Below are 25814 nucleotides of genomic sequence, written 5' to 3' on the forward strand. Positions count from 1 at the left end.
AAGTCTGATTCAGACTAAGACATATGTAAGTGATGGATAGCTCTGAAAAGACAGCCATCTTTTTATGGGGAGGGGGGGTCACAAGGAGGGGGTAAGGGGGAGGCAATGGCTGAAAGTTTTGACTCGTGACTAGAATCCCTGAGAGACGTGCATATTTTAAAACAACAAAGCCGCAACTGACAGAGTGAGAGCAGAGGGGGGTAGAGAGTGACTGACAAACTAATAGGCGTCACAGAGGATTTGGACGAGGAGTAATATGCCCTTAGAAACACACTCTTTCTGCGTCCACTGTTCAAATTAAAACATTTTTAACTGACACCTGATGTGCAGCTGCCAACCCAGACCCCAACTGCTGACTTCCCACAGATCCTCTGATATAGTTACAGGAAGACACTCATTCAACCACAACCAGGCGAAGGTTAGATATAGTGAGAGTGTTCTGCATTGTTCTAGAATAAGCACTGCTTTACTGGACACAAGGACTCCTGCACCAGTGATGCTTTCCAAGAACGACACCAGAGCACAGTTTGTCCTACTTGACAGTGAGCTTCAGAAAGCCCCTGTGTGACTGAGAACTCAACCAAAACGCCAGAGATCAAACAACAGATGACTGCCATATTGGGATCATGGCTCGAGGCCTTATGTTGATCAATGTCATTAATTTAAAAGATTTTCTTTTTTTTTACAGAAGATCACAGAAAGAACACTGCGGTTTCTCTCCCACTATTAGGTGTCAATGGCGGATTAGGCTGCAGCTACACCCGACTTACAGGAGACAGTATCTCAGCTATTCCTTGTTACAGGGGAATCCCTAGGAGACCTGCGTAAAAGGAGTGGTTCATCCATCTAAAAGATGAAAAGCCAGCATTGGCCGTAATTCAATAATACATGAAACACCAACTGGACCCAAAAATCTGTTTAATGAAATGTTGCTCTGTACATCAAACCAATGCAGCTCCTCTCGTTGAGCCCGATTGAATCATCAATGGCAATGATTTAATTGCAGGACCATATCTTTACAATTCAGGCACATAATACTGTACATTGCTCAACCACATATTATTGCAAACAAGTGTTAGCTGTAAGAAGATATCAAAGATAAACAGATTATAAAACAAAATGGGTTAATTGAAAAGACACTGCAAACAGCTGTTACAAGTGCCACTGTGGGTAGTCCTTCACAAGATTTAAATACCCAAGGGAAGTTGAGTTATCACTGAACAAACATCTAAGCAAGGAAATAAATATACAAATAGTGACAAATAAATACATTTATGAATCCATTGTCCTCGCCTTTAAACGTTAATGAGGTAAGTCTGAAGTTGCATTTTCAAAGCATTAGTTCCGACCACGTACTATTTCCAAAGCGCACACAGTTTGTTTTGTATATCCTTTTTGCTTCGGTTTCAAAAGTTTCATTTGAAACAATATTTATTTATTTAAAGTATGAAACAAATAATTAAACTACATTAAAACATGTGTACAACAAAGAGTCGTTTTTAAAAGACACTGACGAAGGACATTTTAACGATTGACATTTGTTTCATATCGAATCTTGAATCTGTTGCACATTTTTAATAAACTTTGTACAAAAAAAGAAAGTGAACATAACTGTTTTTAGCATTCCACGCTACAAAAAACAAGTGCTTGTGTAAATTAAGATTGACTGCAACATAGGTCAAGTCTTTTTTTTGTCATTCCTCCACGAGAAAGCGACACAAATATTTTTGTGTAATATCGGATGTTGCCTTATCACCTGCTCGCAGTCAGTTCCCCATAATTTATAGTCCACTCTGGTTAGTGTCATTGCATGGACATATATGGCCAACTGAAACTACTTCCAGACAGCAGCATATCTCGGATAAGCGTCTCGATAGGTGTTTTACCTACCAACCGGACGAAGAAAAGTTGCTCGATTACTGAGGAGGACACCATGCGGAGGGCAGGGAGACGCAGTAAAAGTTTACCAAAGCGCGTTGGCTGGTTGGGGTACTGGCTTCTCACGTACTCTTCAAGGGCACACTGAGACTTCTCCTGGAGGCCTTCGATATGAGCCACGTCCGACAGGCCGCAGGCATCTGCGCATCCCAGAGAGAGAATGATACATGTCTGTTCATATGTACATCTCAATCTTCACAAAAAGCCAGAGCACAGCTTAAAAATATCACAAACCTAAGACCAATGTTTTCATAGTTTCACAGTAGTCTAAAAATAAACACCTGTAATAGAACTCGGCAGCTATATAGTCTAAAGGCCTGCTGAAAATATGTGGCCTAGTGAAATATCTTTATGGGGTAAACGTGAGTGCAATAAATAAATGTGTTGATGACTTACATGGATATTGAAGCAACACATATATTTTAAACCTATTTTTACTTTGATATCTTAAATGTAATATATGTATACACTCCTTCCTTTTTGCTAAAGAGTAATGGGTAGACCAGGTACAGTTGTAACACGGGGACAGTTGTAACTGAATTTCTCAGCTTGTGTCGAACGTAATGCGATGAAACTCACAAACATGTGTAATGGCATCAGCATGCTAAGTTCAAAATTCCAGCTGCACAACTGATGCGTTTTGACAGCAACACAGTAACAAGTGGTCGTGATAAGTGATTTCCGAACTGGATGCTAGTATAATTTTTAGCTACATACTATGTGTTCCATTCCAAATATGTTCTCAAATATTAGGAGAGATCGGCTGGGGACAATTGTAACACGCATTACAATTGGGTTGAAACCAGTAAGGGTAGCTAGCAAGTGAAATAGCCTGGCCACTTTTGCGAAAATGTAACACCCTTGGTTTTTAAGCGACTATCTCACTGGTATTTTAAAAACAAGCACTGTAAAGACTCAAACCTACAGGAAAACCCTTATCCACCCCTATTTTTGTTTGAATAATGTATGGCTGTTACCGTAAATTTTACTTTACCCCTTCAAACTGGCATTACACTAGTCCTCTCGGCCACTGCTACAACTGTCCCCAACACGTTACAACTGCCCCCAATGGCACTCTGTGCATTTAGATGAAATTAGGAAAAGTAAGGCACATGTGCTTGAATTATTAAAGTAAATATAGAGACGAAAGATGTATGTTGCATATATGTTAATATGAAATGTATCACTTATGCCGATTTTTTGCAACAAGACGAAAAGTAGGCTAGAAAAAAGCAGACTGTACCTGGTCTCCCTTACACATAGCCTACTTAATAAAAAAATATGTAAGATTTACTATTACTACGAATAATAATGATAAACTTAATAATAATAATTATGATAGTAATAATAATCAGTATTGTAATAATAATAATAATAATAGGTATTTGAATTACCTCATTATAAAAGGCTACTGCAACAACATTTTTGTGTGTGAATTAAAACAGTCTACACCTGAAGTACGGAAACATCACAAATAGAGGCCACATGTGAAGGCGATACTGTCAGCAGGTGACATTAGGACAGGAGGACATCTGGGGCCGCCTAACTTATTACATTAAGGTCAGTTGGGTCACAGCCTTTCAGTGTTGATTTGAGGAATGATTTAAACAAGAACTAGGCCGTAAGATCTCCAGAGAGCTACAATATAAAATGTTTATGGTCCTACGTGTATCCCTGTAGCACTCGTCATAATCACCATTGGCTAATTGTCAATGTGGGATGTTAGAATGCTAAATGACGTCCGATCAATAACAAATTAGTAATCAGTAATAATTATTCAAACTCTTACTCTTTTTTTTTTCCGACTACACATTAAAACAACGAAATTCCCCACACGAAGCAGACTGCCTTTATCAGCCATGTTTTTACCTGAAGTGAAGAGCACGATAGCTTTGGCACAGCTGAACTCGGCTGCGTCGACGTGAAGGACCTTCAGCTTCTCCACCTGCTCCTGGAAAAAGCGGATGTGGTCCATAAAGGCCACGACCCGGTCCGCGGTCATGGGCGAGGCGTGGAGTCCCGCGGCGGCCAGAAGCGGGGCCACATGGAGGGGCATGGCGCACTGCGCTGCGTTCAGCACGAACAGCTCGCTCCACGTCAGTCTCAACAAAGACACCTGGTCCGTTATCTGCAGGTCCGGGAAGAAGGGAATGTTCCTGGCCCACTCCACGGCGCTGAAGAGCAGTCGGGCCGCCAACTCGCAGATGTTCTCGATGCCCATGATGTTACCGGGCTGCATGCACTGATTCCCGTAGCGGGAAGTCGGGTAAGGCTCCGCGCGGAGCAGAAGGGAGATGTATCCGGACAAATAGCAGTGGCCGTTGAGGGGGTCACCGTTGGCCAGCGCGTAGTGGCCTTGACCCGGTTGGGTTGGAGGCACCCTTCCTCTCTGAACCGCTGACGAAAAGAGAGAGAGAGGAGAGGAAATGTGCATCCAAAACACTCAAATTACAAATTACATGAGTGTTTACGCAACAATATCAAATAGCAGATGATGGAGCTTATCAGTAAATATTGCGAGGACACACGTGCACGCGCGCATACACACACACACACACATACAAAAATAGATGACAACACACACAAATACAGCATTTATTATATCTTACAATAACCTGTATTTAGTTATAGTGAAAAATAACTTAATCCACGTGTATACGCAATCTCGTATACGTAATATTATTGCTAAACGAAAAAATACATGAATACTTATAAGTGGGCCTATTAACACAATATCTTACGCTTAATAAGGCCAAAACCCATTCTTATGCCTGCTCACTGAAGGATAGTATCGGCATTTGTGAATGTAGCTTAAGGAGTTGTATCTGTGGAGGAAGAAAAATATGAATATTATAATCACCTTCCCGTCTCATCCCAACTTTTAAACATTTCTTAAAGCGACAGTATTGGCACTGGTTCCGATGGTGCATGTCCACTGGACAGCTTCTGTTGGCCCGGCACGTATAGCTCAAGTTTCTGCGCACACTCCTTTTGAAGAAACTTTTGCATCCTTCGCACGTAAACTGGCCGTAGTGCTTTCCGCTGGATTTGTCTCCACACACCGTGCATTCAATATGAGCTTGCCCAGAGCTAGGGCCTGAGCTCTTGTTGTCCTCCGCGGTCCCAGGCGTTGAAGGGGGTCCAGTTTGCGGCGTGAGCGGTGCTGCCGAAGCGGCCAGGCGGGTGTCTCTAATCGGCTGAGCGAGTGGGTTGTGGCCGCTCAGGGTACCCCCCACCCCGTCGTCCTGTGGATCTCTCCACACACTAACTACCATTGCCATGACGCGATCTAACGCGAACTGGAGTCTCCTGTAATTTCTGCGGGTTTAAGGGATTGAGATTGGATATGATCAGACAGTAAGATCGAATGCAATACAACTGCTGCGGTCAATACATTCAGAATACCAGCTGAAGGCCAATGCAAATCGCTGTCCGGCCATCCAGGGGATCGATCAAAGGTAAACGCAGGGAAAGCAGCCAATGTGAACAGAAATACCGTCTTGGAGGGAAGAGAGCCAGAAAACATTAAAATCAATGATACATTTCACATAGGAAAACTCCTGCGAAACTCCAAGCAAGGCGCGGTCGCCCCTCGTCAAAGGCAGAAAAATGCGGACTAAAATTCCATGTCTTCTTCACACTCCTATGTAGGGGAATCAATGGGGACTGTGGTCGGCTGCTAGTTACGACCTCCCAGGCACGATAGATTGAGATGTAAAGAGAGGACAGTGTATCTCACGGAACATGCTCAAAAGTCTTGCATTTCCGTGTCGGGCTATCCTCACTTCGGGTATCCGTGCAAAAGTCCTTGGAGAGCGAACTTTGACATGAACGACAGCGAAGACTGTTTGAATAGCGATAACCACACCTTAGACTGTGGCTATTACAGACGCCCACTAGGAGGGCTACTGGTCTGCTCCACAGGAACTGCGCGGTGCCAGGTAGTGAGGGAAGTGGGGGAGGCTCCAAGCCGCACATGCGCTCCGTTTGATTGGCTACACGGCCCCACATGTTCTTGAAAGTCAGAGACGGGGCACCCATCATCAAGCGCATTTAGTTCACTTACCCATGCTTAATGTCTAGGGCTGTTTTTCTTTTTCGTGTTTTCACAGAGAACGAGAGACGTCTTTACTCGTGTTAAAGACAGTCACATGACTAGCTGGAGATTGTAATTTGTCAACTGCATAAGGTTACTGAAGCATAGTGCGGTTCTAGTAAAGAGCAGCCAACCGTTTCATTCAGTGGGATTCAGAGGGGTTTCTTTTGAACCTGTGATGTCTACATTTAGATTGCACAATGACAATTACTTTACAATTAAATGTATTCAATCCTACATCGTTCAAAATTAATCGCCAATGTTATTGTTCATGATTAATTCCTTTAAATGCGTGTTTGCGTGATTTTTCAAACGCAGTTTTATTTGTTAAAAGATTATATTCTTGTACACATCTCCAACAGCGTAATTTATCCTCCACTGAATAACTGTGAGGCGACGTATAGCTAGGGATGGACGGCCAGGGCTGCCATCTGGTGTAAGTAGAAGGACGTTTACATACTCCAGTCCTATTTGCACTAGCACAATGAGACATAACATTTTCAGTCCACATAATTCGCTTTCTTTTCATTTAAAACCTAAGTACTTGCTATTGGCAATTTGTCCCCATTTAAATGAGGGAGAAACTATTGTGCATGTTCTTTATAGAGATTCTCTGAGGGAAAAAAGAGGTGTTCTGTGGTAATGATGGTGAGGATCCACTGCTAGCGGAAAATCTCATATTTAATTCAGTGAGTGCAGAGGTCAGAGCTGGCTTTGAATGGCGGCCGATTCTACAGACCCCCCTGTGACAAATAGGACCATGTGAAGTAGTGCAGCCCAGATAGAACCCGACTGTGAAACGGATCTGGGCCAGGTCCATACTAGCTGTACTCTAGTTTCTGCAACGATGTGGAAGACCAAGTTGGTGTTTCGTCTGAAAGCGAGTTGCAGAGCAGTGCAGGTTAATGGGTCAAGGGAACCAATGAGCACAGACAACAACACAGCCATAGAGGTCAGAGGTGAGAGGTCACTGAGAGCAATCCTGAGCCGTTACCCCAAACCCTGGCTGTTGAAAAAATAGCCAAGATTCCAAAGCATAACTATTTGAGAGGTTAATGTTTCTCCAAATGCTTCTGTGGAGGGGTTGCTGTTATACTGTCTCTTTGGAGGGTGCTGCTTCAACTAAATTAGTCTTTCACAGCAGGGTTTCATGTCTCTCACATGCTTCATAGCCCCATAGGGATCGTGACTAAGAGAGAGCTTTGAAAATGATTCTCTCTGTATTTCTAAATGAGGGTTGTTGCGCCAGCAAGAACACTACAAGGCTCTTTAGGACACCCACCTAGACAAGGAGGTGCTCAGACTTGATGTCATTCTGTCTGATGATCGACCCGCATTGATCCGCAGGACTTTGGCAAAGATCGTCTCCGTTCATGACTTCCCTTTGCCAGCACTCATGACTCGCTGTGACAAGGGAACAGTCACCTCCTAACTGCTTAAACTCTAGGACAAGCCAGTATGGAACAGTATGTACAGTATATACAGCAGTATGGAAGTTAGATTAACCCAAATTATGTTATAATGTAATACAAATCCTCAAAATCCTTTTGTGCTACTAACCCCCCCCCCCCCCCAGTTCTCAAGAGAACGCCTCAATCTGTAAGTGCCTTTCTACTTGGACCCCTAAATTTGTGGGATTTCATCGTGTCTTTAATGGTGGTGCTGGTGGGGGGATTGTGGTGACGGTGGTGGGGGTAATCTATTGCAGCCTTGCTCTGCGCAGCACTAAAGCAGCTGGCCGGCCGGCCGAAGGTAAGCCTCTAAATCAGCAGGGTTAGGGGCCAGCGCTGACACTTTATGTAACAAAGGCCCGCGGAGCCAAGAGGGCAAGCTCGCCGTGTCAAAGGGCATCGCATCTCACATGCAGATGTGTGACCCCCACGACCTCATGGCCACTCCGCACCCTTTTTCACTCGGAATCCAAACATAAACAGATGGGGGGTAGGAGCGAGATTGGATGGGTGGATAAAGTAGCATCACACACGGGCAAAAAAACACCAGTGTGTGGATAACACCATTATATATTTGAGCGCAGGTTCAGGGCATAGGCGGACTTCCGACAGATCAATGAAACATTTCTAATTCATGTCCGTCTTGATGGCTTTAAGCCTGCCTCTTAAGGCTGCCAGTGGGTAACTGCTCAGCCTTTTAAGGGGTGGGTAAAAGGAGATATTCATTACTCTGATGTCTGGAAATATGTGCTATCAAAGCATGTATGGTTTTCGGAGACGAGAATCCATAGCTCGCACAGGAAGCATTCTGTCAGAGGGAAAATTTGGGTGTATCTTTTCATCACCCCAGACAAGGAAAAGCAAAAAGGGTTATTTCAATACACAGCTTTGGGACTGAAAGTTTCTGTAGTTGTGAAGATATAAATAGAGCCAAAAGCAATAACAAAAACTCACAGTGAAAAGTGAGGAGAAAATAAGACAAAAGTGATATCATGGAATGTCTCCACCTGAGTAAAAAGAAGACAGGCGATACACTGCAGTGTTGCTTGAGTCTAATGCAATCTTAACAATGTGCTGTCAGTCCAGTCATTTGCATTCATTTACATTCATTTTTTTGCCCTCTTTCTCTGAGCTGTTGCGATCTACATGGGGAGGCCTTAAGCCATGTTACCGTTCGTTCATAAGTACAGACATTTGGTCAGATAGCCTAAATCTGCTGCTAATGATCCTGGCACAGATCCAACATGGCTCTGGTCCAAGTGCGGCTCGGCTGTGGTGCACAACCTGTCCAGCGTCAGCATCTTTCTGGGCAGCCCACGAGCCCTGGCCCTGACCTCTGAAACAGACAGCGTGTCTGAGGGCACGACCTTTGCGACTGCGGGCTCCACTTTTCATGTGAAGATTTAGCGCGCAGTGGACGAGCACGCATGTTAATCTCTCTATTTCAATCAGAGTGGGGGGAAGGTTATATTGATGGATATCCTCCATATTGATCACTAATAAAATAGTAGGCCTGCTCTATCGACTGGGGGATGCTAGACAGAGAAGCTAGCTAAAGGAGTGAGGTGCTACATGCTTATCATATAGGTTTACCCCATAGTACTATGCAACAGAAAAATAAAGATTTGCATCAGCATGAGCAAGTAAGAGGAGTCATTTTCCCCCATAAATTCCTGCTCTTCATGTTCAGAGGAAGATAAGGGGTCAGTTAAGGGTCGAGATTTCCACCCAGTACAATTAACTGTCATTAGGGTCTGTTAATGGGGCCAGTAAACCCATAAACTGCTGGTTAGCCAACACTGAGACCAACCCTTTGTGTTAAAAGTAGGTGATTCCCCCCCCCCCCCCTCAATTGCAGTTTAAAATGCAGCAAAACTGTTTGTTTAATTCTTCACCAGAGTTTCTGGTACATGATAAACATATTAAACTTGGTGTCAGTGAGAAGTAAAGTGAGTCTGTGAAGTAACCAGTGATCAGCCTTCATCTGTGGAAAACAGTCGTTATGCATAAAAACATATAAGCAAAAACTTTGAAATAGGTGCAATGACGCAACACAGTGAGGCACAAGAACAACAAACACAGAATTGTATTACAGGGTAGAAAGTCTGTCAGTTTGTCATTCACGCAGGTGGAAGCTTCCGTATTCCCTGGCTGTTATGGCTCAGTGTGACAGTGTGGGAAAACTGTCAAGCCAGCTGCTCCTCCAATACCACTTACCCAAACACACATTCCCTGTCAGGGTCTGAAAACATTTTTAGAGCCCCCTCTGTTAGCTGTGTGCTAGCATGCTGTGTGCTAGCGTTGTTTGCCTGGAGAGAGTGTTGACACAAGAGTACATGTATGTTTACTGAGACTGTCCTGTGCAGCATGCCAGCTGACTCGTCCTCACTGGAGAAACCTTGAATATTCTACTGTTCCCAAAGGTTAGATTTAGAACACTTACTGATTCTGTTTAGTACCTGTAAGGGTTCTTTAAGAACGATTGTCTTCAAAGGTTCTCCTGTGAAGAAAACCTGAAGAACCTTTGAGGGTTTTTATTGTACATTTTCATCCAAGAATGCACATAGGTTAGGAATTTAGGAATTATCTGAATACTCGCCCTCTTGTGATATGAAATCAAGATAAATTACAAAAGGAAATGATTAAATAATCATTCCCCCTCCGTTTACCTAAATCAACAATACATCCAGGCTCAGTAGGACCTGCAGTGACAGACAGGGGTAAAATAGCCATTGTCCCTTTCCTTTATTCATGGGATTTTTGTAAACTTTCTCATTTGAATAGAGAGACTGACCTCTGAACTGGACCAGTGACTCTTGACCCCTGGAGATGTGGCCTGGCAGGACTCGAGGGGGATAAAATTGATAAAAGCGCTCAGAGTTAATTGCATAGAAAAGAGGAAGAGATGGATCCATCATCTCAGTCATGGCCAATGCTTCTCTTTGACCCCTCCTGCTCCCACGAGGCTGCGGTCCTTAAACGTATCTGAACATCGACAGAGAAACTGCAACTGGGAAAACAATGGGCCGCTTCTAAATGAACATGGCCGACTTACCACTAGGATTTTATTATACAGATGTAACTGCAATCGCTTGTGATAGCAAAAAAGCAATGATTGATGTATATGATTTGAATGAACGCAAATCCCAGCAGAGCGCATTCAAAACTACATAATTTGCAAAGGAAAATGTCTGATGATGTTGCTATTACAGTGTTAACTGTTGAATGAGAATGACATTTGTTAATCATCTTAATAAGTTCTAAGTTTTATCACATCTTTGATCACATAAGACCTTTCAAATATAAAGCAATGGCTTAATACAGTTCCTCCACAATGATTTATCATGTGAAGTGTTTCTTAATTCAAAATACTTACTGTAAATATCTCTCTTCTGTAGTGTGAGTTTTAAACCTTACTTGACAACAATCAGGTAATGCTGTACATGTTTTTAAAAACACAAGAAATGTTTTTCCTTCACACCACCCTGTGCTGGTATGTGTGTGAAAGAAAGAGAGAGAGATAGAGTGTGTGTGTGTGTGTGTGTGTGTGTGTGCGTGTGTGTGTGTGTGTGTGTGTGTGTGTGTGTGTGTGTGTCTGTGTGTGTGTCTGTGTGTTTGTGAGTCTTTTGGCGGCGTGATTGATGCTGCTGAATTGGTGTCGGTGTCTCTGGTGAACCCAAGTCCCTGTGTAGCTCTCCAGCTCAATCAGCCAGTGAAAAGGAACATTGGACTTATTGTAAGCACCTGTCAATCAACGGCCCAAATGTTCCTCTCAGGCTGCCGTCAGCTCAATAGCCTTGGCCTCCCTCACATGACTCTATAACTAGAACGAATTGATGGATATGTTCTGCATGTGTGAGCTTACTTGTATGTGTAATTCTGTGCAGTGGGAATGTGTAATTCTATGTGGGCCTAAATCTGGATGGCCAGATGATACAAAGCACTCAACTCCAGCAATGTCCTTCAGAAAACCTGACTTGTTTTTTGAGTAAACCAAGCAACCAAGCAGTTTGGTTCACAACCAAATTACTTAATTGACTTTATAACAGTTATTTATCGAATGTTGCCAGCAAGCAAGACAACGTCCCTGCTCAGTATTGGTTCAATTGGTCCAAGTATCTTAGCACAACTTATACTTTCCCAAAGATTGGTGAGTTAGTATATAATGACAAAAAGGTTTATGATATGTGTTAGGATTAAAAAGTTGTCAAAACACATCGTAGGCCTACACCACACTATTTTGGCAGTATGGAACATTTTCTGTATGTTACATTATTCTAATGTATGTTACATTATTACATTTTTCTTTGTTCTTTGACAGCAGAGTTTTGATATGTAGTGTAATTAAAATATTTATCGTAAGTGACATCGCAGCTAAGACGGCTGAAAAAGTATGCAAGTCAAAGGAATTATATTAACGCTGCCATATAGGCCCATTACGAACAGCCCCTCGATATCCACAGCCTTAGTAAACAAGCAGATCCTGTGGAGCAACACTGCCATCTGTTGGACACAAATGCACTCCATGGTGCTATAGAAAAGATTGTGAATCAGCTGCTCCTGTACAGGGCATGTTACCACTGCTGACTAACTTACAGGTCAAGCATTTTAACCTTGTATCTATATACATACATACATCTTTCTCTTTCTTTCAATCAATCAATCAATCTATTTGTATCTATATGTGTATGTACAGTATGTATGCATGGATGTATGTATGTACTGTATATGTGTATGTATGTATGTATGTATGTATGTATGTATGTATGTATGTATGTATGTATCTGTATGTATATATGTATGTATGACAGCCCTCTCCCCCCCCCATCACACCTCTCCATTCAGGAGAGGGATGTCAATAAGCTCTTAAAAAGACAGAACCCCCGCAAAGCAGCTGGACCAGATGCTGTCTCTCCCTCCACACTAAGGTACTGTGCGGACCAGCTGTCTCCAGTGTTCACGGACATCTTTAACACCTCACTGGCTGAATGCGTGGTCCCTGCCTGCTTTAAAACCTCCACCATCATCCCCGTTCCCAAAAAGCAGAGGATCACAGGCCTTAATGACTATAGACCAGTCGCCCTGACCTCTGTGGTAATGAAGACCTTTGAGCGCCTCGTGCTGACCCACCTCAAGGCCATCACCAACCACCTCCTCGACCCACTGCAGTTTGCCTACAGAGCCAACAGGTCTGTAGATGAGGCAATTAACATGGGACTCCACTTCATCCTCCAGCACCTTGATTCCCCCGACACCTACGCCAGGATCCTGTTTGTGGATTTCAGCTCTGCATTCAACACCATCGCCCCAGCTCTCCTCCAAGACAAGCTAACACAGCTGAGCGTGCCTGAGTCCACCTGCAGGTGGATCACTGACTTCCTGTCAGACAGGAAGCAGCGTGTGAGGCTGGGCAAGCTTGTCTCGGAGCCCCGGACTATCAGCACTGGAGCCCCACAAGGCTGTGTGCTCTCTCCTTTACTCTTCTCCCTCTACACCAACAACTGCACCTCCAGCCACCCCTCTGTCAAACACCTTAAATTTGCGGATGACACAACCCTCATTGGACTAATCTCCAATGGGGACGAGGCAGCCTACAGAAAAGAAGTTGACAGCCTGGCTTTCTGGTGCAGCCAGAATCACCTGGAGCTGAACGCCTTAAAAACAGTAGAGATGGTAGCAGACTTCAGGAGGAGCCCAGCCCCAACCATCCCCCTCATCATGTGTGACTCCCCAGTTAACACTGTAAAGTCTTTCAGATTCCTGGGAACAATTATGGCACAGGACCTAAGGTGGGCGGAGAACATCACCTCCACAATCAAGAAGGCCCAGCAAAGGATGTTCTTCCTTCGGCAGCTAAAAAAATTCAACATGCCGCAGAAAGTGATGGTCAAGTTCTACACAGCCATCATTGAGTCAATCCTCACCTCATCTATTACCATCTGGTTCGCTGCCTCTACTGCAAAGGACAAAGGCAGACTGCAGTGGATCATTCGGTCAGCCGAGAAGGTCATCGGCTGCGACCTGCCGTCTCTCCTAGACCTGTTTCACTCCAGGACCAGCAAGAGAGCATGCAAGATCATCGCTGATCCTTCCCATCCCGGTCACCACCTATTCCAAAGACTCCCATCTGTCAGTAGGTTCCGGGCTGTAAAGACCAAAACCTCGCGCCACCTGAACAGTTTTTTCCCCACGGCAGTGGTGCTCACAAACAAGCCCCCTGCATCACACTGACTCTGGGTTTGCCAATTCCAATTCACAGTAATTTATTATTATTTAATATTCTGTATTTGTCTTTTATTCTTGTTTTTGCTATTTTGTTGTTATGTTATGTGTTTTATGTCCTATGCACCAACCACCAAGATAATTTCCTGTATATGTAAATATACTTGGCCATTAAAAGAATTCTGATTCTGATTCTGATTCTGATATATGTGTGTGTGTGTGTATGAATGTACGTTTCTAGGAAGATGCACTAGGGGCCTCAATAAAGCAGGGGTCCCAAAAACAGAAGTCACAATAAAACACAAAACAAGTAAAATAATTCATAATTTTCTAGTTTGGAATCATTTCATCTACACCTCATCTAACTTCAAACTGTGAATTTTCTGTCTTCTAATTCAGATCAACAGGGACATCTGTTTAGTTTCGCGAAATTCTGCACACGTTGCTTTAGCTGTGCGTCCAGTGTGTGGGCGCGCAAAAAAACTGGAGTTCCTGGTGAAACAAACAAAGTGGCTCGAATCGAGCGTTACACTATTACAACCAATCAACACTTGGCTTCAGGAGCGCAAGGCAGGCGTGCAATTTTATTGGCTGTTGAGCTCAAATTTCAACAACCTTTCGCCAGAATCGAGGACTTTTCCTCTCACTAAGATAGCATACACTTCTTTATGACATAGTATGTTGGTAAAATTCAGCAGGACTACCACCTGAAAATACATGAATAGGCTATTAATGACCTACATTAAAGTTATATGGTATTTTTTATTTGGATCATTTTGATTGACAAAACTTTTAAACCATGCCACTCACAAACAACCCACAAACTGTGAAACTCGGCCCCCACCTCTCCTCCACCATCACGCTCCAAGGCAAGGCTGTGTGCTGAGCCCACTACTATACTCCTTGTGCACTCATGACTGTACTCCGACCCATCCCACCAACACCATCATTAAATTTGCTGATGACACCTCTGTGATTGGACTCATCAGAGACGACGAATCAACGTACAGAGATGAAGTACAGAAACTGACAGTGTGGTGCTCAGACAACAATCTGTCACTGAACACCACAAAAACTAAAGAATTAATTCTGGACTACAGAAGGCAAAGTGCAGATCCGGCCCCACTCCACATCAACGGGAACTGTTTGGAGAAGGTCCATACCTTCAAGTTCCTAGGAGCCCACTTATCAGATGACCTCCCACGGTCTGCCAACACCTCAGAAACAGTCAAAAAGGCACAGCATGGACTACACTTCCTGAGAGTACTCATGAAAAACAACCTAGAGTGTAATCTGATGGTGGCCTTCTACCGCACGACTATCGAAAGTGTACTGACCTACTGCATCTCGGCATGGTACTCCGGTTGCACTGCAGCAGAAAAGAGCGACCTCCAAAGGGTCATCAACACAGTCCAAAAAATCACTGGCTGCTCACTGCCCTCCCTAGAATTCATTGCCCCCTCCCACTACCTTGGCAGGGCCAATAACATCTTGAAAGACTCCTCTCACCCAGGCCACCACCTGTTTACTCTCCTGCCCTCAGGCAGACGGTACAGGTCCTTTAGAGCAAGGACCATGCGTCTAAAGAACAGTTTTTTCCCGACGGCCATCAGAACACTAAATGCAGACATGCACTAAACATAGAATTTCATCGTGCAATATTACAATATTATTACACTTATCACTTTATTGACTGCAAGTCACATATGCCATCTCAGTTACCTTACACATGCATATAAACAAAACTGTATTTACTGTAAAGCACCTCAGGGAAGTACTGTTGCTGTATTTATTGTTCCTCAGGGAAGTACTTTAATCTATACCACCGCACTTTGTTGAACTCTTAAAAATATATATATATACAGTATATATATTTTTAAGCTATTCGTACTGTTTTAGCTAGTTGTACTATTGTTGTGTTATATGTTGTCCCTCGTTGCACCAACAGGAGCAGCACTTCAAATTTCATTGTATGCGAATACAATGACAATAAAGGCTTTTCTATTCTATTCTCTAACCTTTTCTAGGCTTTGCAGCCAATAATCCTGTTTTCAAAATCAACAATGCCTTATAGGGTTTCAACAGACCTAACAAACCCTGTTGTCCTAACAACACAAACAATAACAACAACAATACACGCATTGCCACCACACACCTCAGTTTCAGCACAGCTGGCTAAGGTAGCTGAATGCTTTCAGTTCTTTTTGGCAATGTTTTCCAGACGTTCCCATGGTGCATCAGTGGAATAAATGGGTAATGGTACAACAATGCATCACAATTTAAAATGTTAATTACGGCTTGATAGCTTCATGGTAACACGGGGGATGTTTCCAAACGCTGTAATGACCCAGCATTTGAAGAAAAATGGTTCGTCGTTATGCGTACAGCCTTCTTAAGTCCGTTGTCATAAAAGTGACACTTTCGTGCTCATGTACTGATAGAAAACTTTTTCTTTCACTCAAGAAAACATTGTGGACGGCGTAGTGCTATACCATTTTCTACCGGCAGATGGCATAAAAAGGTCGTAGGATATGAGAGTACAGTGGATTATAAACATTTTATTCAAAGATAGCATGGAAGAGATCGTTTAAGTAGCATTTACAACATTTGGCCATTCTTTGACTATTTAGAATATAACTACCTCTTGTGATCTACTGAATTCTTGCTGGATATTGGAGAGTTATGGGTTTAATATCTGTGGTGGCCAACATATTATAACCTTTGTCTATAAGGTATTGTTGACGTTTTCTCAACGAATGGGGTGAAATCTACCCGACAACCGAGGGTTCCTTACAAACTACTCAGTCAGTCTGCCTACAAGAGCAATGACTCAGAGGACGAACGACATGAGCCTACAGTTGGTTACCAATAGCTTAATAGCCTACACTCGTATCTACTTCTTCACATATTCAAAAAACAAATAAAGAGGGCAAATGGCATAAAAAGGTGTTGTTGAAAACGATCAGTGGTTGTTTTAGCTCACACTCTGCCCAGTCAGTTCAGCTTTGCTTTGTACGAAACTCTGCAATGCCAACTCCCTTAACCTAAGAGAAGGCGGAAGGAGATAACTGCTATTGCTTGCGCATGCTCAGAAGGGTTGTTTTTTTACCAAACGGTGCTATAAGACTGGTGAGACACCCTGGTGAAAGCCCGTCTGTGAACAGAGACTACTGAGAGTAGACGCAGTAGATAACAGCTATTCACGCTGTGAGGAAAGCCTTGAAAACTAAATGACTTGCCATAGATTATAGCACTGATCCTGCCTGCAGCCTTTCTGCATGGCAAACTTACTGGTCAGTGTTTGAAAGATCACGCTCATGTACAAGTGAGGTCTGATTTTTTTTATAGATCTGAATTACTGTTAAGGTGATTTCTTAACACCATGGTGCTCGGAAAGGTGAAGAGCTTCTTTGTGAGCTACGACTGTCTTAATGACAGCAACGTCCCCGTCTTTGCCAGTGGGGACTCAGTGTCAGGGAGAGTTATCATCGAGGTCACCGGAGAAATTCGGGTGAAATCCTTGAACATCCACGCCAAAGGACTGGCTAAAGTTCGTTGGACTGAATCTCGCAATGCTGGATCCAACACTGCCTACACGCAAAATTACACCGAAGAAGTGGAGTATTTAAACCACAGAGACATCCTAATTGGACATGAGAGAGGTAAGAATCATCTGAATTTGTGCTATTGGTAGTTCTGGATGGGCTGTCAGTGAAAGATGCTTCATTTAACATGCTAGTGTAACATGGTGCTGTTGACTGACCTGGAAAGATGTTTCTTCAATGTCCACGTTTAGGCTAGTTATTTGACGTTTTATCACGATATTTAAAACCGTAGAAGGTATAATTGTGATTCATTTGGAGCCAATTTTGTATTGTCTTCCACTGCAAAAGTAGAATTCACTTCACAAGCTACTGCAGAATTGCAGAGGCCACCAGCAATGGGATGCTTGTAACATGTAGGTTAATGAATGGGACTCGGTTGAAAAACAACGAAAAAAATGAAGTACATGTATCATCATACCAAAACCCTTTGAAGAGCTTCGAATTTGGGTCGAATATGATCAAGAATCGCATGCGGGACCACACCACTGCCCCACCAACAACCCATCATCAATTGACACAAATGATGCTACAGTTAGTCAAATAAACGTTGTTACTCATAAAGTTGTAAGCAGCCAAACATAGGGTGTTGTTTCGAGAGTCAAACGTAAATGATATATTCAAAAAGAACCTTAATAACATGTCGAAAATGACATTTTCAGATGATTCCAGTAAGTTTGCACCTTTGTTAGAAGCGGTTCAAACCTGTTCAGAAACTGGATGGTGGGTAGGGAGGGGGAACTGTGGGGGAAGCCGACTCTGCACGCTGATTGGCTGAAGTACTCGTGTGTCTTGGATGACCTCATGTCTTTGCAGAAAGTGACAGAGGACTCGGCAACTTTGTTGGCGTATTCGCTCTATTGCCTTTGATGGCTTGTTTTCAGAGAACAACAATGTGAAATCACTGTCTCTTTCATTTCATGTGACTTAGCTCATTTTTGCTAAGTAAACCAAACAGCATAGTCTCATGGCGTTTTCTGCAGTAGCAGTAGCCTTTTATAAGAAGCCTTTGATATTGTATTATTTGGATAGGCTTAGCCTAAATGTTCCGCATGATGAAAGGATGGATGTTTCGCCTTATGGTCGTTTTTGTTGGTCTGGACTGTGTTTGTATTTTAGTTAATATTATTTGTATGCACGTTTTTTGGGGGGGGGGGGGGGGGGGGGATTTGTGTAAAGATCTGTTAAGGAAAATAGGCTGAATCTTGTGAACTTATATGTCGACATTTGCTTGTCGTGATATGGAATGTTTGCTTTGTAAATTAATGTACATGTTGGTTTGAAGAAAGGTTCTATGTAGTTGTTGCGGTCGAAGATTAATAAAAGATGCTTGATTGGAACTTAACTCTTTTGTCCTCATTTTTGATTGATGTGTTGAGTTATTTCTTGCTTCTTTGTGGGTTCTGCATGACTTTTAGAAGGGGTTCTCTATCAGCGTTTACGTAAAATGAATGTGGCTGAGCTAAGCTACTGAAACCCATGCTGCAGTACACATGTCCCTACAGAGGGGGCTGTACCAGACAGAGAACATGTTGGGCTGCGCCAACTGAAAGCCGCCTCGTAATGTATGCATGAGGAAATCCGGCTGAGTGAAGCTGCCTGCGCCGGTTTAGTCCGGTCCTCTCTGGCTGGAAGCTGCCTGACTGACAGCCGGGTGGTTGTTTACGGCACTTCTGCTGCAGCTAAGACCATATGGGATTGCTGAGGTGGCAGGAAAAAGACCTAAATAAGGAACAGCCCGAAATAAAGTCGGACAATAGAATATGTGTTAAAAAAATCAGTGAAGCAGTGTATGTTTTGAACTAAATATATGAAAGGGTTTTTAGGTTTGAAGGACTTTGGTCCTTTGTTCTCAACCCCTTTGAGCTAGACATTTGATAGTGATACTTATAAAATCAGGTCATAGGATACACATCACAATTCACACAAGCCAGAATTTCTATCTCACTATTTCATACTGCATGAGTATTTTTGAAAGAAAATATGTTGCCAAGCAATGCCACTCCCTGTTGTTAAGCTTACTTGTTGTTTTGATGATACCCAGTTGGTGATTACTTATTTTTGTTTTGTTTTACTTTAGATAATAAATTATTTTCAACTGGGGATAAGTGTTTGTCTTTGTATTGGTTTTTCTTGACATTTCACTGTGACATTGTTTGTGGGCAAGAAAAAAAAAACATCAATGTACTCCATATTACAACAAAATGGAGCTGTGTTTCTCTCTTTCCCTCTCTCTACCTCTCAGTCTCTCTCTTTCTCTTTGTGTTTGTGACTTTAGGAGGCTTGAGGTAAAGCATGTGCCAGGTATGGTATGCATGTATTTGGAATTCTCTTTTCTGTTCTTCCAGACGATGAGAACCCTGAGGAGGGCCTGACGATCCTTCACACTGGAAGACACGAGTACCCGTTCAGCTTCGAACTCCCACAGACGTGAGTCTCCCCCCTTCCCCATGCGGTGGTTTTTGTGCCGTTTCTCAGTGAAATATTTTAACATCTTATGAATCGATGTTTAAAATGTTTCCAAAGCACAATGACTGAAGCTTTTGTTAACCATGCCACTTTGTTATTAACTTTGACAACTAATTCTTTCACATTTATCAGCATCAGAAATGTGACAGTAAATATAATTGTATAACTGTGTGTTCTCATCCAGTCAAACAAACATATTTCATAGCGATATCCTTTTCTATATCAGTTTTTTTTAAATATCTTCTCTCTCTCTCTCTTTCTCTCTTTCTCTCTCTCAGGGCCCTGGCCACCTCTTTCGAGGGGAAGCACGGGAGCGTGCGCTACTGGGTGAAGGCTGAGCTCCACAGGCCCTGGCTCCTGCCCATGAAGGTGAAGAAGGAGTTCACTGTCTTTGAGCACATCGACATCAACACTCCACTCCTGCTGGTGAGTCCTGGTTCACACCTCAGCCTTTACAGGGGATCCTCGGGAGGGCTGCTCCCTCCTAATCACACAGGGCCAGCAAACCGAAACTGATTTGGCCTTTTCTGGAGCTGTTGATTATTTCAGCCATTTTTCATTGTTTATTTCAATTTTACATTTCTATTTTGTCCCCCTCACTTGCAAATCTAAACTAAGCACTTAATGTGGGTTGATGCCTGTATTAGTATCACCTAGACATAATGTTACAGGCCTTAGTATGACCTATACATTATATCACAGGCTTTATTAAAAACATGTCATTTTAACATTGTCTTGGTTCTCATCCAATACAGTAGAAATATGACACAACCACTTAAATTCAACCACAAGAATCCTCATCCAGTAATCATATTTGTGCCTTATATGTTTTTATCTCTTGGTTGTGTGGTTCCATCTCATGGTCATGTATGTGTGTTTCCCCTCAGTCTCCCCAGGCGGGCACAAAGGACAAGACACTGTGTTGCTGGTTCTGCACCTCAGGGCCCATTTCCCTAAGTGCCAAAATTGAGAGGAGAGGCTACACTCCTGGTGAGTATCCATATCCATCAGTGAATATTCAGTCTTTCACAAACCAAAAATATACAGAAACACAAATGCACAGCAAGGGATTTATTTTTGGATTTATAATTTATGGGAGTTTATGATCTCTTGTTTGTTTTAGCCATGAGGCATGCAATTTGAACTGGATTTGGAAAGAAGGTCAGTGGCTGACATGTCTTTATTTATTTTGCCTGCTCTTGTTTTTAGGCGAGTCGATCCAGATCTTCGCGGAGATTGAGAACTGCTCGTCCCGCGTGGTCGTGCCAAAGGCAGCCATCTACCAAACACAGACCTTCTATGCCAAAGGGAAAGTGAAGGAGATCAAGCAGCTCATTGCCAACCTGCGGGGAGATCCGCTGCCCAGCGGCAAGACCGACACCTGGAATGGGAAAATGCTCAAGATCCCACCCGTCTCGCCCTCCATCCTGGACTGCAGCATCATCCGAGTGGAATACTCTCTGATGGTGAGCCTCCTGTTCCAGAACAGCCGTGTGGAGGGAGGGGGTGGGGTGGGGGAGAGGAGAGGAGGGGGGCCAGGGTGGGTGTTGTTGGTGGCACCTTCCTGTACTGGAACAGCCCTTAAAGTTCACAAACAAGCTATTTATAAACTGAGCCGAACTGGAATGGAAATTGTGCAGCGCCGCTCCGGTGGCCTTGTCCTTCTCCAGCCGTGCTGCTAAGAGGATCATTAAATATAGGTTACTGTGTCCTGTTTACACAACCAGGCTTCCTTGCTTGGCTGTGTGGCAAGCCTGTGCTCACAGATTTCAATGGTGAAATCGTTTCCTTATGCATGATGTGACATTAGCTAACCATCACAGTCCCAAAGATTCATGACTCCATGGAAAAATACTGACAAATAACAATACTGTCAAGGAGGAACGAGGATTGTTAAATCTTTTTATGTGCACTGGTTATCTTTTTGTTTCATTGTTGCTGTTAGGCAGCAGTGTTGCCCATCACAGCTGCCCAAAATGTCACCCAGTTTGTAATTCTATTTTTAGCAACCTTTAGTACCAGTGTTGGCATACAGTTAATGCAGAGAATCTAACCTCATAATGTGTGTGTGTGTGTTCCCTCAGGTGTACGTGGACATCCCCAGGGCCATCAACCTGTCACTGAGCCTCCCCCTGGTGATTGGCACCATCCCGCTCCACCCGTTTGGCAGCAGAACCTCCTCCGTCAGCAGTCAGTGCAGCATGGCCACGAGCTGGCTGGGCATGGCGCTGCCTGAAAGGCCAGAAGGTACGCTCCAGTGCCAACCACACACACACACACACACACACACACACACACACACACACACATTTCACACTGCACACACTTACACAAGCGAACACAAATATCAATACAGTTATACACACACTTAAACACAAACCAGTACACAAATTGACATTCGTACACAAACCAATGCACACACACACACACACACACACACACACACACACACACACACACACACACACACACACACACACACACACATTTCAAACTGCACACACTTACATAAGAAAACACAAATATCAATACAGTTATACACACACTTAAACACAAACCAGTACCCATGTACACAAATTGACATTCATACACAAACCAATGCACACACACACACACACACACACACACACACACACACATTTCAAACTGCACACACTTACATAAGAAAACACAAATATCAATACAGTTATACACACACTTAAACACAAACCAGTACCCATGTATACAAATTGACATTCATACACAAACCAATACACACACATACACACTTCAAGATACTCTTATGTAACTTGTGTTGCAACATAACATAAATTACCTATTTATCTCAAAGAACAGAATGTTGTTATGTAACCTTACCTAATCTAATCTAACCTATTCTAATCTAATCTGACCCCCTCCCCCACCTCAGCTCCCCCAAGTTACTCAGAGTGCATCAGCCGAGAGCAGAGGCCCAGCCTGGACCTGACGGCTGCACGGGACGAGCTGGAGGGCCCAATGTTCGCCTACATCCAGGAGTTCCGCTTCCAACCACCTCCCCTGTACTCAGTGGTAAGAGCTAGCAGTCAATCATTGTTACGTGTCCTAATAAAACTCCACTTATTCTAAAAACATTTCATTGATATGAGAGCCTATAGATGTGAAAAGATAGAAAGAGAACTAGAAAAAAATAGTTATTATGAAAACAAATAAGTGGTGAGATGCTCATTGGAATGAGAGCACATTTGAAAATAATTCCTGAAGAACTTGTGTTTTAATGTTTATGTTTTTTTTTTTTTTGTCTTTCTCTCCTGCTCTCTGTCCATCTTTTTAGATCGATCCAAATCCAGAGCCAGCTTGCTGGTCCGAGGAAAGGCGTCCGGACACCTGTCCGTCTCGCTGAAGTGTCCCCAGTGCCTGTCCAGCGTTGTCAGGCTGTTTCCTCCTCAAGACGCTTCACCTCCTCACTGAGGGCCCAGAGGCAAAAGAAACCCGTCAACCAGACGGAGACCAGAGCTTCCACTGCAGAGACAGAGCAGGATTCTCCACCAACCCGAACAAGCCTACCTGCTGAGCCAAGCCCGGCCCAGACCCGGGCCACGGCAGGCACGCCCGCGGCTCGCATAAGCATAGGCACCTGCTTGCCCAAGGAGGGGACCTCCCACTGTTGGTTTAACTGTGGCACATGCTGAATGACATTTGTTTTATTTTTTTTTGCAAAACTGAGAAATTGTGCCCTTACCACCTCCCTCCCTCCTCTGCAATCCTCCAAGTCACCATGGACACCATCAGGCCTGCATTGCGCAGGGCAACAGGGTTGGAAATGCCCCTCCTGCCTCAGAAATGATTTTGCACATCTGAGTTTTTCTCTTTTTGTTGTCGTTGTTGTTGTTATTAGCAGCAGGGTTTGTGTGGTTCACTCCTAATGGCCACTGTTAGTATAACCAGTGCTCACGCGCTCTAGAACAAGACTGCTGGCTTCAGGCAGTAGAGCCCAGTAAGAGCCAACCGAGTGGCGTAAACAGAACTAAAGACAAAACAGAACAAATACAGAAGAAAGACGCTTCAGAGGGCAAAGAAAAGAAAAAAAGAAAAAAAAAACGACCAGCTGTCTAACTAGACTAGGCCTCTTCGCCAAGTTTTCTAAAAGCTTCCTAGCTGGTCATGGTTGTGTGTGAAGAGCAGAAAGTGTTTGCAGAGCTGAACTGTGTGGTCAGGGATCAGAGGGAGGAGGTGAAGAGAGGGAAGGAAGCTTTCCTCCTCCTCCTCCTCCTGTAGAGTGGTGCGAGATGAGACGGAAACGCACCCCCATGCCTTTGAGCTGTCCTCGCACACCACATTGCCTTTCCACAGAGCTCACACACACATGCGCGCATTGCTGTTCCATCAGCCCCTCTCTCTCCCCCTCCCTCCCTCTCTGTCTCTCTCAGGTGTTCTGCTCACTTGCCAAACTTTTAAGACGAGAGGTGACGTGTGCTCACTCTATCTCTCTCTATCTCTCTCTATCTCTCTCTCTCTCTCTCTCTCTCTCTATCTCTCTCTATCTCTCTCTATCTCTGTCTATCTCTCTCTATCTCTGTCTTGACCTTAACTGCACTGTCAGTCGATGCAAAAGCAGGACATGAGAGAAGTGTCAGGAAGACCTGCACAAATATGTGAGATAAAAAAAAATGAATGACATTCCTCTTTAGTCCTAATTCTCTCTCTCTCTACTCGACGAAATGACTCCTACAGATAGTCATGGATGACGTTGAGTCCATAGTGACCTGGAGACATGTTAAACTAGACTGTACCATTAAAGCACAGTTCAAATGAAAGCGAACAGGGGAATGTGCTCCTCGATGAGTTCTACATTTGTTTTTCTCACTCATTCGATGGTGCACAAGACCAGTTGGAGTTTGGCTGTTTGAGCCTTAACTATTAAGAAGCACTTTTGTTATTGTAAGGTTGAGTGTGTGCGAAATTAATCACACCTTATGAAAGCATTACAACTATGCGGGCATGATTTAGTGAAACAAATTAGGTAGACGTTTTTTTTTTTTTTTTCTTCATTCATGAAAGTTTACAAGTTGTTTTTGTGTTTTTTTTTTTTTTTTTATGGTGACCATGTCTGTGTGCTTTTCTGATGAACGAAATGTTACTCAAGACAGTGCAGCTCTCTGTAGAGGCAGCGTGAAGACAAACACATGCCCGCGTGGCCTTGGCACAAGCCCGTTTCCTTGATCCGAGTTCTTTTGTTAAAGACTACAAGCTTATCATCCAGGTTTTACTATTTGAGTTTTTGTCAGGCTATTGCAACTTCTCAGTGAAAAAGGGAATAATTATCGTCTGGAAAGCATTTATTTTGTGGCTGAACTAGCGTCCTGCGTTTCTCTTTCCTCGATCTGCACTCACACATGGGTTGTCTACTTGCTCACAGGCATTTTGTTGTGAGCCATGTTTCAGTAGCCTTGTGGCTTTGCTCTTTTAGTGCCCATGTTGACTTGCACGCCCCCCTGTACAAGAACGAGCACCGAGAGTGTGTGTGCACTTCTGAACGATATAACTCCATACCTGATGACACAAGCTTTTGTTTATCTTACCTCTTGAGTGTGAATTAAGCTTATTCTAATTTTTAGAAACAAAAAAGTGCAATATTATTTTAGTATATATTTCCACTATTTGTACAGTTTCATATCTTTTTGTTTTCTGCTTTAATAATATTATCTTATTTTGTCTGTATTATGCCAGTTGATGAATGTTTTATGTTATAATTTTGTGTTCAAATAAAGAAGCCATTTTTGAAACTCCTGTTGTTGACTTATTTTGTTGTAGGAATGTGATAGATTTTTCAGACAGCAACTGCTACTTTCTATTTCAAAACCATTTTTGAAGTTGTGAAATCTCTCTAGTCAGTCTTGAAACTCACTGATTGGTATAAAAAAGAGAAATCGGTGGGGAGGGGAGCTGGGAGAAATTCTTCCCTGTGTTAACAGGACCATCCACATTAATAACTAATCCCACTTCAGAAATCCCATACTCAACTAAATAAAAAAGCCTTAAACAGCTCCCTGAATCTAT

The 25814-nt window shown here is 43.2% G+C and overlaps 2 protein-coding genes across 2 annotated transcripts; one reads left to right on the plus strand and one right to left on the minus strand.

The window, feature by feature from the left end:
- Positions 1-900: 900 nt before the first annotated feature.
- On the minus strand, positions 901-5839 carry nr2f1b (nuclear receptor subfamily 2, group F, member 1b). The gene is made up of 3 exons (XM_012814378.3): positions 4799-5839; positions 3808-4335; positions 901-2078 (listed from the first exon to the last, which is right to left on the minus strand). Exons 1-3 carry the CDS (start codon positions 5217-5219, stop codon positions 1804-1806), a joined length of 1224 nt encoding a protein of 407 aa, XP_012669832.2. The 5' UTR covers positions 5220-5839; the 3' UTR covers positions 901-1803.
- Positions 5840-16821: 10982 nt separating this feature from the next.
- arrdc3b (arrestin domain containing 3b) lies at positions 16822-25540 on the plus strand. Its single transcript, XM_012816967.3, has 8 exons — positions 16822-17369; positions 19658-19739; positions 20057-20204; positions 20666-20768; positions 20988-21244; positions 21863-22025; positions 22687-22826; positions 23089-25540. The coding sequence occupies exons 1-8, from the start codon at positions 17090-17092 to the stop codon at positions 23155-23157; spliced, it is 1242 nt and encodes a 413-aa protein (XP_012672421.1). The 5' UTR covers positions 16822-17089; the 3' UTR covers positions 23158-25540.
- The last annotated feature ends 274 nt before the right edge of the window (positions 25541-25814 follow it).

Source organism: Clupea harengus, chromosome 12 (assembly GCF_900700415.2).
Source record: "Clupea harengus chromosome 12, Ch_v2.0.2, whole genome shotgun sequence".
Classification (NCBI taxonomy): Eukaryota; Metazoa; Chordata; class Actinopteri; order Clupeiformes; family Clupeidae; genus Clupea; species Clupea harengus.